The 22,180-nt window shown below is 38.1% G+C and overlaps 1 protein-coding gene and 1 long non-coding RNA gene across 10 annotated transcripts in view; one reads left to right on the top strand and one right to left on the bottom strand.

Annotated features, from left to right (window-relative positions):
- The window catches only part of LOC105718325 (uncharacterized), a 268,420-nt gene that overhangs the window by 219,708 nt on the left and 26,532 nt on the right, over nt 1-22,180 (top strand). For 3 of the 4 annotated variants that reach the window (XR_010345371.1, XR_010345369.1, XR_010345370.1), the window contains exon 4: nt 14,888-14,977. The exons of the other annotated variant lie outside the window; for it this stretch is intronic. This is a non-coding gene — a long non-coding RNA (uncharacterized LOC105718325). The remainder of the gene's footprint in view (nt 1-14,887; nt 14,978-22,180) is intronic. 4 annotated transcript variants of the gene reach the window in all.
- INPP4B (inositol polyphosphate-4-phosphatase type II B) overlaps nt 2,951-22,180 on the bottom strand; it is an 851,576-nt gene continuing 832,346 nt past the window's right edge. For 3 of the 6 annotated variants that reach the window (XM_064383845.1, XM_021666733.2, XM_064383846.1), the window contains one exon: nt 4,176-5,551. In XM_064383845.1, the coding sequence (XP_064239915.1) occupies nt 5,377-5,551 (175 nt within the window). In that variant the 3' untranslated portion in view covers nt 4,176-5,376. Of the gene's footprint in view, nt 4,135-4,175; nt 5,552-22,180 lie in introns of those variants that run through there. The other 3 variants (XM_064383847.1, XM_021666732.2, XM_064383848.1) reach the window with 2 other exon arrangements.

Here is a 22,180-nt window from a genome sequence, read left to right as displayed (position 1 = left end):
AAACTCCAAAATAGATGGTGAAGTACAATTTCAGTGATATCTGATTGGGCTAACATTTCCCTGAATTTAGCCTCGAGTTATTGCCTAGACTACAGCTGAATTGCTAAGAATTCTCCTGCAAAGCATTATCAAGAGAAAAATGTGATTTAATAATTTAATTATGGATAAAATATAAGCATCAAATATGACTCTTAATCTAATAGGATACTTTAAAGAAGGTAAAAACCAAAACAAAATTATGGCCATCTGAAGATAAGGGATTGCATTTAATACTATTTTAATAATTTTATACTGCTTCCTATAATTTATTTCCTAATAGAAAAAAAGATGATGGCATTCACTGTGTGCTGGTAAATGTTTAACAACTGCCTTTCTAAGAATTAAAATTGCTAGTTTGCAGCATTTGCCAGTTTCTATGGTGTAAATAATCCCACTGTGGACAGTTTCAAGCTAACAACATGATGTTTTTGAATCTGCAGTCAGAAAGAGATCCAAAGTAGCACATTACTGTATCCTGTTTTCACTGTAAAGATGCAGTAGACCTAAATAGACTCAAGAGTATTGATAAATAGTATAAGGTAGTAAAATAATTGGGAAGTAGTATGTTTTGATTATTACCTTTGTTTTTTGTAAAATGTATTCCATTGCATTTTATAATTTCATATTTAATAATGGTTGTGTTTAACAACTAGCTTACAGAATTTCTGATAATTTAATTATCAATGTTCATGAGTCAGAACAAGCAAGTTCCAGCCCACCAGTGGTATTGTTTCTCTTGGTACACTATCAACTTTTACATAGGGAGAGGTTTGATTTGCTTGGGAAGAAAGTCATTACTTTATACAAATCAGTTTCTTTCCTTTTTCATCTCTTATTTAATGTAAAATGCCATACATAGTTGAAGGATAACAAGGAAGTATCCTCCATCCAAGCGCTTGCTTTTAAGCCTTCAGAAATTTTCACAAGAGGGCTTAGTCTTATAAGGCCTGGAGGCTGGGTCCATGGAGCTCTTCCCTGAAGGGGCTGTTTGTCATTTAGTACAATGTATCACCTGGATCAAATGGTTGCTCGACTCACTGAATTATGAGACTGACCAAACTCTGTTCAGGGCTTGTTTTGGCAGAGTGTAGACAAAACTCAAGGCAATATTTATAAGAGAAAAACAATGATATGAGATGTAAATGAATGGTTTCCTTGTCTTTAAATATGTTTTCCCTAGTGCTCAGTAAATAGCTAATCCAGAATTGATATCTGCATTTAATATTAGAGGAGAACATACTATTTTTGAGCAAAAAAAAGTTTGGAAATGTCATTTGCTCAGTTCATATTTTTGGCTCAATATGACCTGAAATAGGTCTCCTGGTGTATCTTTTAAGTGAAAATATAGACAGAATAGTATGACTGTGGCTGGGTTTGTTCAAGGGAGATTTAAACACTTTTTTTTAACATTTACTCTTTGATTCAGCTTTAATAACTTCAGAAGTAGTGAAGTGGTTGTTCAAGTATTTGAACTATCTCTCAGGAAAGGAGCAATATTGTTGTCTCTATAAAACACATTTTCTTGATGAAATCTGCTTTTTGAAGTTTGCGCCAGTACAGGCTTTCTATAAGGAAATGCACATGACTATGCTAATGAATGAAAATTCATAAGCATTTGTTTTACAGTAAACTCTATCATTTGAGACTTCTATATTAGTATTTATTTTTTAAATTCTTAAAATGTCTTTTAAAAATAGAAAACCCTACTGTTGGCTTTCTAGTTAATATTTTTCCATATTTGAGTCAAGTGGTTTCATTTTTTTAAAATACAAATAAAAATTATAAGAGTATTTACAGGATGATAAATTACCTAAGGTTTCTAGGAACTCAGACTGCCATTTGATATGCTGAATGAGGCTTCACAGCTATTCAAGGAGGCCTCTGTCATCCCAGCCTCTTTATCTTAAATCCAATGGGGTAACGAAAATAACCACAAATCCTACCACTCAAAGGTTGTATTTAATCAGTAAAATAAAGAACGAGGTAAAAGAGGACATCAAGGTAATTTTGTCTATGAATAGATTCAAAGTGTACAGCACATTTTCATTAAAAAGGCTGTAAGTAGTTTGGTACCTGCCTCAAGTGTAATGTCCACAGGTAATTAGCTAAAATAAAAAATTGATAAGTGTAAAAAGCCCCAAACGGTTATCTAAAATTTGTAATAATTTGAAAAACTTGACATGAGGCTAGAAATGTGTTTGGAATCCTTATTTCAACAGGAATCTTAGGCAAGGAGCTAATATTATCCATTGATCACAGCTAAGAGAGGGCTTAATAAGCCTCTGTTATTTTCAAGGGAGATTTATGCTTTGGATAGCATGCTCTTCTGATGAGAAAAGAACAAGAATAAATTCTTAAAATTTGGAGGAAAAAAGTTTCATTCATTCAGACTTTTGTATTCTTAGCTTCAATTCCGTGATAAATCCTAATTTCTTTTTAACTGGCATTCTTTTTCAATTTTCATGCATATTTAGCAGAGCAATTTAGAGATAGAACAAGCCACAGACTAGGAAAGTAAGAAGGGATTGTAATTCTAATTCTGCAGTTATCTTGCTGGGTGATTGGGGGTGACTAACCTTACCCATTTTTGAATAATGGTATTATACAAGATGATATTTAAGGAAACTTCTACATTAGGATTTTGGAAGACTTAACAACATTAAGGGCAAGTTTGAGTAAGGGCCAGTTTGAAATTTGGGTAACAGAAAATAATTGTTTTAGTTGATCATTTGTTGTGGTTGCATATGTTTTAAAGGCTCATTAACATACATGAACCTATGCCATACTGCATGCTTGCGCCAAGATGACTGCTAGAAAACATTTCAGAGATACTTCGACACTTCACAACATAAAGTTCAGGCTGATGGGATTTTCTTTCTTTCTTTCTTTCTTTTTTTTTTTTGAGATGGAGTTTCGCTCTTGTTGCCTAGGCTGGAGTGCAATGGGGGTGATCTTGGCTCACCATCACCTCCACCTCCCGGGTTCAGGTGATTCTCCTGCCTCAGCCTCCTGAGTAGCTGGGATTACAGGCATTTGCCACCATGCCCCGCTAATTTTGTATTTTTAGTAGAGACAGGGTTTCCTCACGTTGGTCAGGCTGGTCTTGCAATCCTGACCTCAGGTGAACTGCCCACCTCAGCCTCACATTTTGGGTATCAACATGTTGTTCATTTTGATTTTCCTTGCAATTATTTTAGATTATTGCAGTGTTTTGCCTATCATCATTCTATTAAATGTTCTATGTTGCTACTTCCACAGCTAGATCACACAGCCCAAGTCAGAGTTCTGAAAAGATGCCATGGTTTTGAAAGGTCTGTTGACTGCTTTACTCACTCTATGCATATGCCTGTTCAAGGGGACGAGTCACATCCTGACTGGATGATAGAGATCACTGTGGAACACACACACCTGCAAACTGCCTCAGTATTCCAGATCATGAGTTAACTCTACCTAATTATAAGAAGTGGCTACATGGTTTTTTTTTTTTTTATCCCTTAGTATTGATTCTCAGGTTGACTGTGTTCTCACAGGCTGTTGAGCAGTATCACAAGAAAATCTGTTCCTTTTCCCCTCTCCTCCCTTCAGTTGGACAGAGAGGAGTGGTGCTCTCTGAAACACCTCTAGTCCTATTGAAATGATTAATATGTTTTCTCAGAAACATTTAAATACTCATGAATGAAATTTACACATTGTGAACTAATCTCAATCACCTAGGCTCAACACATAGAAGCTTAGAGCTAGAGATGACAGGACTGCATCCTGTAAGAAAGATTTTTTAAAACGGATTTCTTTCAGAGTAATATGCTGATAATGAATTCAAGTAGTTTCTAGATTTTGGCAAACATCTGTGATCATCTTCCCCACCACAAATTCATGACAATAAGAACAAACAAAAAAGACCAACGTGAAGATTATCCAACTGAAACGTATTTGTGTTCCTGTTTATTAACATGTTGGTAAACTTAGGTGTCAGCTTTTCCATAAGTCCCCTCTGGAGGTCTGTAGTACTTGGGGAAAGCCATCAGCTGTAGCATGTTGAAAGCATACTTTCTGCATTTGATATTCTTCAGTACATTCTCTATGCGGCATCCTTCTCTGGTGAAAGGGGAAAAAGTACAACTTCATGAAACACAGAATAAATAAATATGCTTTATTTGTTTAATGCAGAGTTGCAGCAACGGTCCAAGTAAAAATAACAAAAAGATTCAACTCTACATTTTTTTTTCCACAAGTGATGATACATCTTACAAAATTAAATCCTAGGCCAGGCCCAATACCATTATTGCCCTCTGAAAGAGATGACTAAAGTCTCTTTAATCTTAACAGACATTTAAAGTTTAATAAACTCTTTAAATATAATTTGCTCCGCGATACAGCTCCACTTTATTAAATATATCTGCCTTTTTATAACATTTCCACAAATTAATTTCTCAGTCTCTTTAAAACACATTAAAATCTATATGTAGCCCTAAGGATGCAGGTTCTAGAAATAAGGCATTTAATTTATTAAGTCTGGCCCTATAGATTTTTAAAGAAAAGTTTTGTCTCTATTTTAATTTAATTATTTTAGCTGTGCAAGGAAGAGAGAAAATGGCTTTCCAAGCAGCCTGGGCCAAGTCTCAGCTTTATAAAGGAAGAGTGCTTGTCCATGGACAGCACAAAAGTCACAAGTGCTAGGAATGGTACATCAAGACACAAGTAAGACCTTGTTAAAAAGAATAGAAAAATTCTCTGAAAGCCAAATCAACCCAAACAAGAGATACAAACAGGTAATTTAATTACAAAACATAAACAGCCATTCTCTCCATAAAGTTACTTGACAGAAAAGAGTTGTTAATTGCAGCAAAGAAGTAAAATAACAACAGGTTAAAAAACAAAAACACAGAAGTTTCTATCAGCAGATGGCATCTATGATATTAGCACAGTGGAAATAAAGTCTGCAACCTCCCATATCTCTCTCTAGAACTTGTTTCAGGGTTTCAGTGTTTGTGCAAATTCAGTCTTAATTTCTTTAATAAACTTAATGGGATGAGGACAGGAGGTTCAGAACTTCAAGCTTTCAGGATTCTGTTCTTTGTCTTATTCCAAAGACAGTCATTTAAAAATTCTTCTTGAGCTAGTTAACAGTGGGAAACACTTTTCCATGAACAAAAGAGCAAAATAAACCACTTAATGCATAGTACTTTTTGTTTTTTAGATTTTAGGAAAAACCAAAACACAATTTAAACATTTTTTTAAATTCCGTGAATCTGAAAATGTAAAAATATTACAGCATTGTCCCCATAATTTAAAGTTCATTGTCATTTGTAGAAAAGAAAAAGGGATACAACATAAAACTTATTGGTATTTGGCTAATAGTAACGCCAGACTTAAAATAAGCCACACAACTAGCAGGTGTGAGCTGACAAGCAGCAAGGCGACAGGATAGAAGTGTCGAGAAGTTGGCTTGTTATCAGTTAGACAGCCTGTTTCAGGATCATCGGATTCACTCAGTGCTCCCTGGGTTTGTCTGCTGTTAAACAGGGGGAAGTTAGGGGAGAAAAGAAAACAGTATAGAGTTCACACAGTAAAAAAAAAAATTCAACCTTAAATATTCTGAAATACAATCCATTATTTGACACAACTGATTCAGTTGAAATCTTATGGAAAATGCATCTTGTGTATTGTTTTCTCACCGTACTACGTGAGCAAAGGTATTGAAACAGGATATTCCTTTGGCTCTTTGTGCAAGAAGGAAGAGAGAAACACTGATGATGTTCACATGGGTTGACTGTGTACAAGGAAGAATCAGTAAGAATAACAGCACCAAAAGCAAGACTTTATGAATACAACGAAAATGTGGATTAGCTCATGAAAATAACCTTTAGAAAGATTACATCTTTAGATGTAATCTTTATAACTACATATTTAGAAAATGAAATGAGCAACACAGGATGTAGTGAAGCAAACAAATATGTCTGGTATATTTAAACACAACCTTGACTGGCATTGCAACTATATAATGTATTTAAAGTTATAAAAATGATTTATTGAAATGGCATGGTCTTTAAAATGAATTAGATATCTGACATGTCATTCTTGCCAGCCACAATATTAGTTTAATAAAATCCAACTCAGCACCCTTCTGTTCAGCTCATAAATTATATTGTCTCCTACTCATCTGCCTTACGATAGGGCCAAATCTATCTCCTATGGACATCTGATCTGAAAAGAGATCCATATTTACAGAGTGATATCTCAGAAAATAAAATATTTAGTTTCTAGACTATTTATTTTCTGTGTAAATAAAAAAGGTAGGGGTTAGTTTATAATTCTGCTTAAAAGGAACTCCAATTATGGCCAGTCTGAAATATGCCATATTGATATAAATTGAAAATAAAATTGTTTTCTATGCTCTAGTTCATTAGTATTCAGAGTATTAAGAATTTCAGTCACAGTCAGTGGTTAGGAGTGGTTTAATCTCTATTAGTTCTTCTATATTTTCAAGCAAAAGACTGGTTGTGGCTCAGTCTTAGAAGTTTCCTTTGCATGACACTTTTTATAACGAAGCTCCTTAGCTGTGGCTGATCTCCAGCCCTTTGCAATCCCTGAACACTTCCTATACAGAAATTTTTAAACAGGCATTGACCACACCAGTGTAGGCATTTAGACAAATATCAGTCATAATTATATTTCAAACAATAATCTGAATTAGTTTAAAACACCAAATCAACCATGTTGTGCTATGCTCTGTTATATCCTCATTGTTTGGTGGGACCTGAGGACTATGTAAATTGTCTGGAAAACAAATGGTTTATTGAACACAAGGGGGTTTATTTTGGACTTGCATAATTCCTATTGTCAAATGTATGAGTGGTTACTGTTCAATTTTTTCCAGCATACCAGGTAAAAAATGTACAGTATTTTAGGCACTGATATTTTTTAATGTAACTAAGAAAAGTTCCCTTGTCTTACATTGCTACTTCTGTTGGCTTGAAATCCCTAAATTGTGAATCCCAGAGAAATAGTTTATTCATTTTTTCAACCCAAAGTTTTTAGTGTCTACCTATTTACCAATGGCTGCTGTAGGCACTGGGAATACAAGGTTGGATAAATCTGATAGAGATTTCTACCTTCATAACGTTTACTTTTGAGTTGGAGGAGGGGGAGTAGAAAAATAAGAATAACACCTGAAAAAAGCACCATGGAGAAAAGTAAAGCAGGAAAGGAGGGGTGTGTGTGTGTGTGTGTGTGTGTGTGTGTGTGTGTGTGTATGAATTTTAAATAGGTTACAGAAGTTCTCATATGATCACAGATTGAAGATAGAAGGGGAAGGAGTCACGTGGATGTTCAAATTAATTTTTCATTGAGTTAGTGCATCACCTAGTAGCTTCCTGATAGAACAGGACTGGCAAGTTTAGGCTGGAGGACAAGGCGGCTTGAAAGAATACTGGGAGGGTGTTTTCTGCCTGGCTGGGTCTCAGTGGGAATGCAGGGAGGTAGGGAAGGAAGTGACCTGAACTAGTGGATGGCAGACCAATTGGAGGAGAGCCTCTACAGTTACAGACCCCACTTCATTATAGAATCCAATTCAAGACAAGGACACTAAGACCCAGAGGGCAGCAGTTTGAATTTCCCCTATAAGAACCCCCCAAGATGATCTTGGAAGGAAGGCACATAGATCTCAGAGGTGGCTCTAGATGACTAATTGGAACAGAGGAGAAAAGTATGATAACTTTAATATTGCCAATATTTATCTCATTCTTTTAAAATTAGCAAAAAGTATCTATTAGTAGAATAGCATATATAGAAACACCTGTGATACAGTAGATCAGAGCACAGACTCTGGAGTCAGACCACCTGTTTCAAGCTTGTTTCTGTCACTTGCTAGTTGAGTGGCATTGAACATGTCATTCTGTATGTCATGTCTCTATTTCCTTATCTGTAAAGTGGTGATAATAATAATACTTATCTCATAGAACTGCTGTGAAGTAACTCATGTAAGTCAATACTTAAAATTCTTGGAACAGAGAATGCCTATAGCAAGCATTCAATAATTTATTGTTATGTCATTTGTATATCAATAGATAGGTATATCTTGGAAGTGTACCTAGAAACTTTTTAACTAGTAGGCTCCCCCCTGCCTTTTATTGTTTTCACAAAGAACTCCAGATTCTGTTTAATGCATGGTAAAGAAAAATATCACCAGGCCCTTGGGCATAGCAAGAGAAAAAAAAATCCTAAAACATGTACTTTGCAGAGAGGAACTCTTATTCCCATAGAAAAGGAAAAGAAATTTGAACAATTGATCATCTGAGGGCCATGTGGGTCTCCAAGGAGACTTTGTAGCACATGTGCTTCCTGTAATCCAGGGGTAACTATTGTTAACCTGGCCGAGTCAGCAAAGAGGAAAAAGTCAAATTGCACATGAGAGGTTGGTCTATAAAGTCGGTCCTGCCCATGTTGTGTGTCTTTTCCAGCCATTGCCTTTATGTACAAGTCAGGCACATTCTCCCTCCGCTGTGCCAGCCACATCCCTATGGGCCAGTGGTCATTTCCAGCAGCAGAGGCCGAGGGCGAGGTGGGGCTGGAAGGAGTTGCTGTAGTGAATGTTGTGACGGCACCTGCCAATGTGGGAAAAAAGCAGCAAGCCAACGCCTGTTTGGGGTCAGTCATGAGGGTCTGTAGGTCTCCTTCATGGACCATTAGTGCTGAAAGAAGCCTCTAGGGGTCATTCTGTGCATTCGTCAACTTCCTTTGGGTCACTTCCATACATGGTTTTTTTTTCCAGGTCTGATAGATTTTCAAGAAAGAGCGTGCCTGCAACTTCTTTTTTATCTCCTAAGTTTTCCAATTTTTTTTTTTTTTTGAGATAGGTTAGCTCTCTGTCACCCAGGTTGGAGTGCAGTGGCATGATCATGGCCTACTGCAGCCTCTATCTTCCGAACTCAAGTGATCCTCCCACCTCAGCCTCCTGAGTAGCTGGGACTATGCCCAGCTATTTTTTTTTTTTTCTAAGAGAGATGGGGTTTCACCATGTTGCCCAGGCTTATTTCAAACTCCTAGGCTCAAGCAATCCTCCTGCCTCAGCCTCCCAAATTGCTGGGATTACAGGCATGAGCCACCATGCCTGGCCTCCAGTTCATTCCTTGGTACTGGTATACTCTACTCTTCAGGCCATTCAGCCAACATGTCAGGGAATAAAGTCAATAGTTTGGTTACTGTACAGTCCATGGTAAACATCCAGCCCCGAATATTGACAGTGCTGAGGCTGAGAGACCCTGCTTTAACATGAGACTCTCTCTCTAGATATCTATATTAACTATAACCTATCTATGTATCTAAACTTTTTATCATTTATTTTTAAGACAGTAGTTTACAACCAAGTGATGTTACCCAGGGACACTGGACAATGTCTGGAAAGATTGTTGGTTGTCATAACTATGGGAGTGGGGGTGTTGCTAGTGGCATCTTAGTAGGTGGGGCCCAGGGATGCTGCTCAACATCCTGTAACGAACAGGACGGCCCCTGCCACAATCAGTCATGCGGCCTGAATGTCACTGCTGGCATAGAAGAGAGGCTGGGCCCCGGCTCTTTGTATTTCACACTTGGCTCTGCCCCCAAGATCCCCTCTTACCACATCTCCTATCTCTGTCAGGAATTCTATTACTCATGCATTCCCCATAAACAATACCCAACTCCCTTGCAGCTCCCAGGTCCCCACAGCCTGGCCCACCCTTCCTCTATCCCTGCTAGTCTACCTTCCCAGACATCAAGAGTCACACTGGACCCCGTCCCTCACATCCAGACCACTTTGGGCAGGAAACTATATATTTGCTTTATGATATCCCCTGCTCAGAGCACCAAGCATCTCCTAGCCACTCCAGTCACGTTCATTCTCACCCTTGTTCACTCATAACTGACTTCCCCTTTGCTTTCTTAAGTATGGCTCTAGTAGTATCATCAGTTTCCTGCTGGAAGCTTCCATGGCTTTTCTCGGCCTGCTGATGAAGTTGAACCTTCCTGGCTGGGGCACCTTCGTCCCTATGTGTACCAATTCTGTCCCCTGGAACATACACACCCCATCTCTGACCTGTTTGCCCTCCCCACTTCTTGCATAGCTCCATCAAGTACCACTGCTTCCAGGAAGCCCTCCTGGATCCCTCCAGGCCCTAAGCTCTCATAGCCTGAAGCCTGTATCTGTGTCTCCCTGTCTTGCTCATCTTTCTACCTCTCAGAAGCAGTCAGCATCAAGCCTGGCACATGAGGATTTGTCTAAGGTTCACATCAACGGGAGGAGGCAGGCCAGCAGCCTCACTTGGCTAAACAAACAGGAGGGATCTGGAGCCCGCAAGTCTGCCTTCATATTCTACTTGGCCTTTTAGTTCTGCCTGCTTGAGAGATTTGCTTTGTCTCTTCAAGCCTCCATTTCCCTTCTTGGAAAGTGAGGTTAGGATGAATGAGATCATCCCGATGTAAGTGCACAAAAAGCGCTGGCTTGCAAAGTCCCAGAGGTGGGTTGGATAGGACAGATGCTGCGAGCCAAGATTTTTTGTGCACTTGCACTGGCACCTTTTAAAATATATTTCTCTAGAATCTTTTTAACTAGATAAAGGTACTAGCCACCTATAACCTTTTTTACTGGTAGAGATGTATAATCAAACAAGGTTGCAAGCCACTGACCTAGCCCACCGGTGCTCAAAAGCGGGTGTGCCAGGGGATGGGTGGAGGAGCAGAGGGCCAGGACGTGCAGACTGATCTTACCAACAGTAATTGTTTGTTTATATCTCTACAGAAGAATTCATTTATGTACCACCCCAAGCCACATTTGAGAAAACAATAGTCATAATTCAAGCAGATGACACAGCAATCTAAATGACACCAAGTCACCCATGGTATGGTGTGGTTGCAAAGAATAGTTGAAAATAACTGTTCTGTCTCATGCTTGAACAATTCTGGTAATGAGGAGAAAACACTTTTCAAAGAAGTTCATTCCACCCACACCCAGCTGTGGAGGGGGTCAGCCACAGCACACCGGTGCAGGTGTGTGGTGGGGAGGCAGGGAGGGGACAAGAGGGACCAAGATAAAGTTTTTTTAAAACCATTCAACTTTCATTTTAGATAACAGGGATACATAAGTAAGTAAGTCTGCTATATGGGTATATTGCACCTGGACAGTGAGCTTAGTACCCAATAGGTAGATTTTCAACCACTTTCCCCTCCTTTCCCCTCCTCTCTAATAGTATGCAGTGTCTATTGTTCCCAAGTTTATGTCTGTGAGTGCTAAATGTTTAGGGTTTCACTTATAAGTGAAAACACAGGGTATTTGGTTTTCTTTTCCTGTGTATTGTGGTTGCTATTATCATTAATATTATCCTACTACTACCTCCTAATCTGTCTAGTTTTAAGGTGAAGGTTATATAGCAAATCTTAATAACAACTATTAAAATCTTGATTCCTCTTCAATGTTTCCTGTTAGGAGATAAGTATCGAATCATGCATCAACCAGTCAATCAATAATCATAGTATAAATATCACATGCCAATTATAAATTTAGCTTAACCAATTAGCCACAATTTTTCAATGTACTAGTAAAGAAATACTGTCTTTCTCAGTGAAGCCATCCTACAGATATTCCTCCTGGCTGAGGAGTAGAGCATTCAAAAATCTGAAAAGTAATTTGAAAGTGTCTTAGAATGGTCCTTACTCCAAATACAGGGGACTAATTTATGCCAGATGGCTTTATTTTCTACAACTGCCAGGACATACTTAAAATTTTCCAGTCTGCATGTTGTATATGTCTTCCAAGTGAAAATCACTGAATTCAAAGGCTTTTGTTTTTGTTGTGGAGGGGCAGTTTTATAGTGGAATTATGTTTTGGTTTATTAACTTCCATCTCTGGAGATTAGAATAACACATTAAACATGTCTCACACATATTCATCCTCTTATTCAGCTGAAATTTAAAGCAACATGGCCTAGGAGGCTGCTTCAGAACCTAAAGCTTAAGGCCCATGATGGTATCAGTAGACACAGGTGACCTTGGGACTGCTTCCTTGCTTCCTACTAAGAATAGTACAAACGGTCATGTCTTCATGGCCACCAGTGAATATTTAAGCTCCCTGCAAGTACAAAATGCAAGGATGTTTTAAGTAATAACATTAGTAACTTCCTCACGAGGGTATTATGACAAATAATTAATCGGTAGCTTGCAAAGTACTCTGACCTTCCAATGTTGTTAGTTTTGGCCATCACTGACTGGTAGATCACTGTGGAAGCAAATCACAATGATATTTCCACTGAAAATGTGACAAGATCAGACACAAGGGTAGTTACTAAAGCTGCAGGATAGAAAATGATCTTTTTTTTCAAAGACCTGTCAAAGCAATCACTTAAAATAGAAACAAGTAAAAAGAAATGTCTCACTTTTAAACACATCACTGCCTTCATGAGGAGATAGATCCTTAAATATAATCCAACGTGCATGACTTGATGATATTTGCTTATTTCACCTTCTTTTCTGCAAGCAACTATGCTGTATCCTAGATCACACGTCACCCATCACACACATTCTCTCAAATTATTTTTGACTTCTAAAAATAAGAATCAGAGTCTTCCTATCTTCTCTTGCTGGATATTCATTAATAGTTTTGCTATTTGATATCTTATTCCTTTAACTACAGCTCTTCAAGCTTCCCAAAGGAAAATTACCAATTAAAACTGAATTGAAAAATCTTTCCTTCTGACCACCAACCTGATTTCCTCCTATGATAAAATGAAACCATTTCACATTTAATTACATGCTTCAAGATTGAAGCTATGAGCATACCATCCTGAAATTACGAGCTAGGATTTTACAGCCAATATCTTGCATTTATCTGATGGATCAATATTAATAGAGTACCATGTTTCAGGCCCTGGACTGTTGAATTGTATCCAATTTAAACTGTGCAGATCTGTGTAAAAATGGATATAATGGGTTTGGTATCAATGAGAGCTGTGAGAGTGGCACAAGAAGTCACAGAATCTTAGATTCTCAGATGTAAAAATGGCTTTAAAAGTCTTTGAGTGAGCTGAATGTACACATTTTATAGATGAAGAAATAAATTTAAAGGTCTTTCTTATGGTTCCATAGCAATAAATAGTAAAGATTCTTTAGAATACAGTTTCCCTGATTCACAGTTTGCTTATATCACAGTCTGATAGGATAAATGGAGAAGGATTTTTATTTTCAGTTTAGATCAATGTCCATGAAGTTAAATAACTCGAAATACCCTTAGATAACAAATTATTTACCTAAACTTTCCAAAGATTATAATTAGAATATTAAAAAAAAGAGTTTCAGAACTTTTCAAAAACTGCATTTATTTAAATGTGGAATTTTTAATAAAGGAATATCACCAGTCAGATAATTCCCACTGGACTAGATGTAAATGTAGCCTATGTGGCCACAGGATCCCCAGCCATGTTTAACCTGTCTTCTCTCCTTTCTAACCGGATTTCAGAATGTAATTTAGAGTATATTATGTCAATCACAGGAAAAGCCCCTAAATGAGGAAATTACTCAAAAGACATAAGACAGTGTCACTTCTTTGAACGTCATAGACTATTTCTGGTGATTATGGACAAGTCTGCTACAAAAGAAAGGGCAATCTTGGGCACCATTAAGCAAAATGGCCACCCTGGGAGGTGTGAGTTCTACCCACATGTGTGTTTTTCTTGACATGGTATTCTAAGGAAAGAGTTTCTGTAAACTAGAGGATAGCAGAGCATGGTAACCAGGGTGATGATAGTGGGGTTTGGGAACCTGGCATATCAAGAAAGACTAAAGACATTGAAAATAAGAAGAATTCATTGCACTGGAGAAGAGGAAAATTTATGATTAAGTGATTGTTGATTTCAAATAATCAAATGACATTTAGTGTAAGGTCTAGCCTCCTTGGAAAGCAGCGGACGTGTGTGAAGTAGGGAGAGATCGCCTATGTATCATGTCCTATCATGCAATATGACATCATTTTAGATATTTATTTATTATAAACAGTCATACTGGTTGGTACTATTTTCTGTATAAGCTAAAAATGGTTTCAAAATTTGATCGAGTAGCAGATCAGGATTTTCATCCCTGCCTGTCTAATAAAAAAAACATATTCCTTTCACTTCATGATTGAGATCCCTTAAGCACAGGTTTTCTGCTACCTCTCAGAAGCAGGGAGATGTGGTTTCCTGTCAGTTGTAACATTAGATTCAGTAACCTCTAAAATTACTTTCATCTTTACCTTCCTCTGATTCTTTGATCCTACGAAAACATAACTGCAGTACTCTAGAGATGCATATTTTTTTCTACTAATAGAATACTTGAGTGTTCAATAAGAAATAGTGGAGTTTGGGGCAAAGTCAGAGAATACATGGCATGCTGAAATTGTATTTGGTCTCTAAAATTGTTCATGCTTAGTCTTATCTATTTTCAAGTTCAACATTGAAAATAAAACAAAAATGAATATATTTAAATGTATTAATTTAATTTTTCCCTGCTATCGCTTTTTACACCCTTTTTTTTTACCTTTCAATGTTTTCATCTTATAAAATCCCTAGAAAATAGAAATATCCTCTCATCAGAAGAAGCCAGACACCAAGTAATAAGATTTTCAGAGGATGTCTAACCATTGCTTTGAAGAGAAAGGAAGTACCTATGGCCAGAACTATAACTCAAGAACAATTAGAAAAGTGGCCTGGTATGAAATTTTAAAAAGTAGCTTACTTAAAAAAAAAAAAAAGGATAAATGAGAGAGAGACATAATGAGTTAAGAGTATAATTGCTTCTATTAAATCATTTCAAAGAACTGATTCCAGTTTTGATCTTTGAATTTTAGAAAGGAAAATATTTGGATCAAGTCCACAGAGAAATATTACAAATGATTAAAGGACTGAGAAGAAAAAAATCATATGAGGAAGTGATTAAGGTTAGTTTTGTTTGCATAAAAGAATGCTAATACGTGATATGATCGCTGTATTTAAATATATGTAAGTTGTGGTAATTTTTTTGATATGTCAATTTATATTTTGTTCTGCTTTTTTTTTCTTCTTACTGTTTTAGGCTATTGATTAAAATGTGTGCCCAAGGGAATCTTAGCAGTACTGGAAGCAGTAGCTGCCTGAACTAAATTTTTCCTTTACTCATGACAGAAAATTTGAGGTTTCCATTGGGAGGGTAATACAGAATAAAAGAATCTTTGCAAGTAGAGAGAGAAAGAGAAACACAGAGAGAGACAGCAGTGACAGGGGAGAAGATGAGGGGCAGAGTTTGGCCAGGAGGCTGAAGCCTTGTTCATTGTTTGCTTGCCTGGTGAGGGAGCCCAATAGCAGGGAACGCTGCAGGATGCATGGCTGACCTTTGGTCATTAGTCAGCTTCTCCAAAGATTCTCCTGTATTGAGTTAGGCTTGAATGTAGTTTAATGAAGGGGCGTGATGGTACCTTGATGTATAAGAAATGGGCACATCAGTGGCTAATTACTGATATAGAAAAGTCTCAAAGCTTAGTGCAAGGCAAGACTTGTGGTTGCCAAGAGTGGAAAAATAATAGAGATTAACTAACTTTCTACCAGCTTGGCTAGATAGGAGCTTGAAATATGCAATGAAGCTTGTTGAAAGAAAATTTTGGAAAGAAATTAAAACAAAAATACATTACATTTGGTCTCAGGCAAGATGGCCAAGTAGGAACAGCTCTGGTGCACAGTTCTCAGTGACATCGAAGCAGAAGATGGGTGATTTCAACATTTCTGACTGAGGTACCTGGTTCATCTCATTGGGACTGGTTGGACAGTGGGTGCAGCCCAAGGAGGGTGAGCCAAAGCAGGGTGGGATGTCACCTCATCCAGGAAGCAGAAGGGGCTGGGAAACTCCCTCTCCTAGCTGAGGGAAGCCATTCAGGACTGTTTTCTGCACTCCAGCCCATATGCTATGCTTTTCCCAGGGTCTTCACAACCCTAGACCAGGAGATTCCCTCTGGTACCTATATGACTACCTGGGCCCTGGGTTTCCAGCACAAAACTGGGCGGCCATTAGGGCAGAAACTGAACTAGCCACAGCAGGTTTTCCTTTAAAAAAAAAAAAAAAAAAAAATACCCCAGTGGTGCCTGGAACAACAGCAAGACCATTCACTCCCCTGGGAAGGAGGCTGAAGCCAGAGAGCCAAGTGGTCTTGCTGGGTGGGTCCAACCCCCACAGAGACCAGCAAGCTAAGATCCACTGGCTTGAAATTCTCACAGCCAGCACAGCAGTCTGAGCTCAACTGAGGTCATTTGAGCTTGATGGGAGAAGGGGTGTCCACCATTGCTGAGGCTCAAGTAGGCAGTTTCTTCTTCACAGTGTAACCAATGCTGCCAGGAAGTTCAGACTGGGCAGAGCCCAACGCAGCTCAGCAGCTGCAGGCAGACTGTCTCACTAGATGTCCTTGCTGGGCAAGGCATCTCTGAAAAAAGGCAGCAGCCTGTCAGGGAGTAATGAATAGAGCCCCACCTTCCTGGGACAGAGCACCTGGGAAAACGGGCCGTTGTGGGTATAGCTGCAGCAGATCTAAACATCCCTGCCTGGGAAGCTCTGAAGAGAGCAGCAGATCTCTCAGCACAGCGTTCAAGCTCTGAAAAGGGATAGACTGCCACCTCAAGTGGCTCCGTGATACCTGCGTATCCTGACTAGGAGACACTTCCCAGCAGGGGCCGACAGACACCTCATACAGGACAGCTCTGGTGGCATGTGGCAGGTACCCCTCTGGGACGAAGCTACCAGAGGAAGGAACAGGCAGCAATCTTTGCTATTCTACAGCCTCTGCTGGTGATTCCCAGGGAAGCTCCAGCAAACTTCAGCAGATCTGCAGCAGAGGGGCCTGTTAGAAAACTAACAAACAGAAAGAAAAAGGTTTAAGCATCAACAAAAAGGATGTCCACTTGGAGACTCCATCCAAAGGTCACTGACCTCAAATAACAAAGGTAGATAAATCCAAAAAGATGGGAAGAAACCTGTGCAAAAAGGCTGAACATTTCAAAGACCAGAATACCTTTTCTCCTCCAGGGATCACAGCTCCTCACCAGCAAGGGAACAAAACTGGATGGAGAATGAGTTTGACGAATTAACAGAAGCAGGCTTCAGAAGGTGGGTAATAACAAACTTCTCCAAGGTAAAGGAGCATGTTCTACCTCAATGCAAGGAAGATAAGAACCTTGAAGAAAGGTTAGATGAAATGCTAACTATAATAACCAGTTTAGAGAAGAATAAAAACAACCTGATGGAGCTGAAAAACACAGCACGAGAACTACAGGAGTATCCAAGATACTCCTTGAGAAGAGCAACCCCAAGACACAAAATCATCAGATGCACCAAGGTTGAAATGAAGGAAAAAATGCTAAGGGCAGCCAGAGAGAAAGGTTGGGTTACCCACAAAGGGAAGCTAATCAGGCCAACAGCAGATGTCTCAGCAGAAACCCTAAAAGCCAGAAGAGAGTGGGGGCCAATATTCAACATCTTTAAGAAAAGAATTTTCAACCTAGAATTTCATATTCAGCCAAACTAAGTTTCATAAGCAAAGGAGAAATAATAAAATCCTTTATAGACAAGCACCTGCTGAGAGATTTTGTCACCACGTGGCCTGCCTTACAGGAGCTCCTGAAGGAAGCACTAAACGTGGAAAGGAACAACCAGTACCAGCCACCAAAAAAACTTACAAAATTGTAAAGACCATCGATGCTATGAAGAAACTACATCAACTAACAGGCAAAATAACCAGCTACCATCATAAGGACAGGATCAATTCACACATAACAGTATTAACCTTAAATGTAAATGGGCTAAATGCCCCAGTTAAAAGACACAGACTGACAAATTGGATAAAGAGTCAAGACCCATTGGTGTGCTGTATTCAGGAGATCCATCTCACGTGCAAAGACACACAGGCTCAAAATGAAGTGATGGAGAAATATTTACTAAGCAAATGAAAAGAAAAAAAAAAATCAGAGGTTGTAATCCTAGTTTCTGATAAAACAGACTTTAAACCAACAAAGAAAGGCATTACATAATGGTAAAGAGATCAATGCAACAAGAAGGGATCAATGCTAAACATATATGTACCCAATGCAGGAGCACCCAGATTCATAAAGTAAGTTCTTAGAGACCTACAGAGAGACTTAGACACCTATACAATAATAGTGGAAGACTTTAACACCCCACTGTCAATATTAGACAGATAAACTGAACAGAAATTTAACAAGGATATCCAGGACTTGAACTCGGCTCTGGAACAAGTTGAATGAATAGACATCTACAGAACTCTCCACTACAAATCAACATAATACACACTTTTCTCAGCACCACGTCACACTTATTCTAAAATTGACCACATAATTGGTAATACACTCCTCAGCAAATGTAAAATAACAGAAATCATAACAAGCAGTCTCTCAGACCACAGTGCATTCAAATGGTTAAGAAACTCACTCAAAACTGCACAACTACATGGAAACTGAACAAACTGCTCCTGAATGACTACTGGATAAATAACGAATTGAAGGCAGAAATACAAATGTTCTTTGAAGTCAGTGAGAACAAAGACACCACATACCAGAATCTCTGGGACACATTTAAAGCAGTTTGGAGAGGGATATTTATAGCACTAAATGCCCACAAGAGAAGTGGGAAAGATAAAAAACTGACACCATAATGTCACAGCTAAAAGAACTAGAGAAACAAGAACAAACAAATTCAAATGCCAGCAGAAGACGAGAGATAACTATGGTCAGAGCAGAACTAAAGGAGATAGAGACATGAAAAATCCATCAAAAAATTAATGAATCCAGGAACTGGTTTTTTGAAAAGACCAACAAAATAGACCACTAGTTAGATTAATAAGAGAAGAGAATGAAATAGATGCAATAAAATATGATAAAGGTGATATCACCACCAATCCCATAGAAATTCAAACTACCATCAGAGAATACTATAAATACCTCTATGGAAATAAACCAGAAAATATAAAAGAAATTGATAAATTTTGAGGACACTTACACTCTCCCAAGACTAAACCAAGAAGAAGTCCAATCCCTGAATAGACCAATAACAAGTCCTGAAATTGAGGAGGCAATTAATAGCCTAACAACCAAAAAGGCCAGAACCAGATAGTTTCACAGCCCAATTCTACCAGAGGTACAAAGAGGAGCTGGTACCCTTCCTTCTGAAACTATTCCAAACAATATAAAAAGAGGGAATCTTCCCTAACTCATTTTATGAGGCCAGCATCATCCTGATACCAAAACCTGGCAAAGACTCAACAAAAGAAGAAAATTTCAGGCCAATATCCCTGATGAACATCCATTCAAAAATCCTCAATAAAATAATGACAAACCAACCAACTGCACATCAAAAAGCTTATCCATCACAATCAAGTCAGATCCATCCCTGAAATACAAGGCTAGTTTTTAACATATGCAAATCAGTAAATGTAATCCATCACATAAACAACAAAGACAAAAACCACATGATTATCTCAACAAATGCAGAGAAGGTCTTTAACAAAATTCAACAGCCCTTTATGCTAAAAACTCTCAATAAACTAGGTATTGATGGAACATATCTCAAAATAATAAGTGCTATTTATGACAAATCCACAGTCAATATCATACTGAATGGGCAAAAACTGGAAGCATTCCCTTTGGAAACTGACACAGGAAAAGGATGCCCTCTCTCATCACTCCTATTCAACATAGTATTGGAAGTTCTGACCAGGGCCATCAGGCAAGAAAAAGAAATAAAGGGTATTCAAATATTCAAATAGGTAAAGAGGAAGTCAAACTATCTCTATTATCAGATGACATGATTGTATATTTAGGAGACTCCATCTTCTCAGCCCAAAATCTTAAGCTGATAAGCAACTTCAGCAAAGTTTCAGGATACAAAATCAATGTGCAAAAGTCACAAGCATTCCTACATACACTAATTAATAATAGACAAAAAGAGACCCAAGTCATGAGTGAACTCCTATTCACAGTTGTTACAAAGATACAACTTACAAGGAATGTGAAGAACCTCTTCAAGGAGGACTACAAACCTCTGCTCAAGGAAATAAGAGAGAACACAAATGGAAAAACATTCCTTGCTCATGGATAGGAAGAATCAATATTGTGAAAATAGCCATACTACTCAATGTAATCTATAGAATCAATGGTATCTCCATCAAGCTACCATTGACTTTCTTCACAGAATTGGGAAAAAATCACCTTAAATTTCATGTGGAACCAAATAGAGCCCACATAGCTAAGACAATTCTAAGAAAAAAAAAAAGCTAGAGGCATCACGCTACCTGACTTCAAACTTACTACAAGGCTACAGTAATCAAAACAGCATGATACTGGTACCAAAACAGAGATATAGACCAATGGAACAGAACAGAGTCCTCAGAAATAACACCACACATCTACAGCCATCTTATCTTTGACAAACTTGAAAAAAACAAGCAATGGGGAAATGATTCCCTTTTTAATAAATGGTGTTGGGAAAACTGGCTAGCAGTTTGCAGAAAGCAGAAAATGGACCCCTTCCTGACACCGTACACTAAAATTAACTCCAGATGGATTATAAAGACTTAAACATAAGACCTAACACCATAAAAGCCCTAGAAGAAAACCTAGGCAATACCATTCAGGATACAGGCATAGGCAAGGACTTCATAACTAAAACACCAAAAGCAATGGCAACGAAAGCCAAAATAGACAAATGGGATCTCATTAAACTAAAGAGCTTGGCACAGCAAAAGAAACTATCATCAGAGTGAACAGGCAACCTACATAAATGGGAGAAAATTTTTCAGTCTATCCATCTGACAAAGGACTAATATTCAAAATCTACAAAGAACTTAAACAAATTTACAGGAAAAAAACCGTATCAAAAAATGGGTGAAGGATATGAACAGACACTTCTCAGAAGGAGACATTTATGCAGCCTACAAACATGAAAAAAAGCTCATCATCACTGGTAATTAGAGAAATGCAAATCAAACCCACAATGAGATACCATCTCATGCCAGTTAGAATGGAGATCATTAAAACTTCAGGAGACAACAGATGCTGGAGAGGATGTGGAGATAGAGGAATGTTTTTACACTCTTGGTGTCAGTGTAAATTAGTTCAACCATTGTGGAAGACAGTGTGGTGATTCTTTGAGGATCTAGAACTAGAAATACCATTTGACTCGGCCATCACATTACTGGGTATATACCCAACAAATTATAAATCATTCTATAAAGACACATGCACACATACGTTTAGTACATCACTGTTCACAATAGCAAAGACTTGGAACCAACCCAAATGCCCATCAATGATGGAATGGATAAAGAAAATGTGGTACATACACACCATGGAATATTATGCAACCATAAAAAAGATGAGTTCCTGTCCTTTGCAGGGACATGGATGAAGCTGGAAACCATTATTCTCAGCAAACTACCACAAGAACAAAAAACCAAACACCACATGTTCTCACTTATAAGTGAGAGTTGAACAATAAGAACACATGGACACAGGGAGGGGAGCATCACACACCAGGAGCTGTTGAGGGTTGAGGGGCTATGGGAGGGATAGCATTAGGACAAATCCCTAATGTAGATGACAGGGTGATAGATACAACCAACCACCATGGCACGTGTATTCCTATGTAACAAACCTGCACGTTCTGCACATGTACCCCAGAACTCAAATAATAATAAAAAGAAAACATTACATCTGACATATCTTAGTTAGTAGACAGATAAATAGGGGACTTCTACAAAGAAATAGGTATGTAGATATAGATATATATCCAGAACTCATTTTCTGGTTCCCATACTATATAATTGTGCTTTTCTCTGTACAGAAACTCCAACAAGATGACTTAGTTTTACTTGCTTGAAAATAACAGTCAGATGAAAGGAAGGAGACTAGTCTCAAACATTCTGTAGGTGTATTTGTTGTAAAAGTACTTTACAATGCGAACAACCATGTTTTACTGCTCTAGTTTGTCACTGTCCTGGAATTTAAGATAACTTTAATTCCCAGTTAAGAGGACATTAACATATAAAATTACTGTTTAAGCCTTCTGATTCTATTCTTCATAAGCGCTAGTCAGAGACCAGGAGATAAAT

The sequence above is a fragment of the Aotus nancymaae genome, unplaced genomic scaffold (assembly GCF_030222135.1).
Source record: "Aotus nancymaae isolate 86718 unplaced genomic scaffold, 86718_ANA_hifiasm-v0.15.2.pri h1tg000033l, whole genome shotgun sequence".
Lineage (NCBI taxonomy): Eukaryota > Metazoa > Chordata > Mammalia > Primates > Aotidae > Aotus > Aotus nancymaae.
The sequence above is the reverse complement of the archived record's forward strand: the minus strand, read 5'-3'. Positions and strand labels throughout refer to the sequence as shown.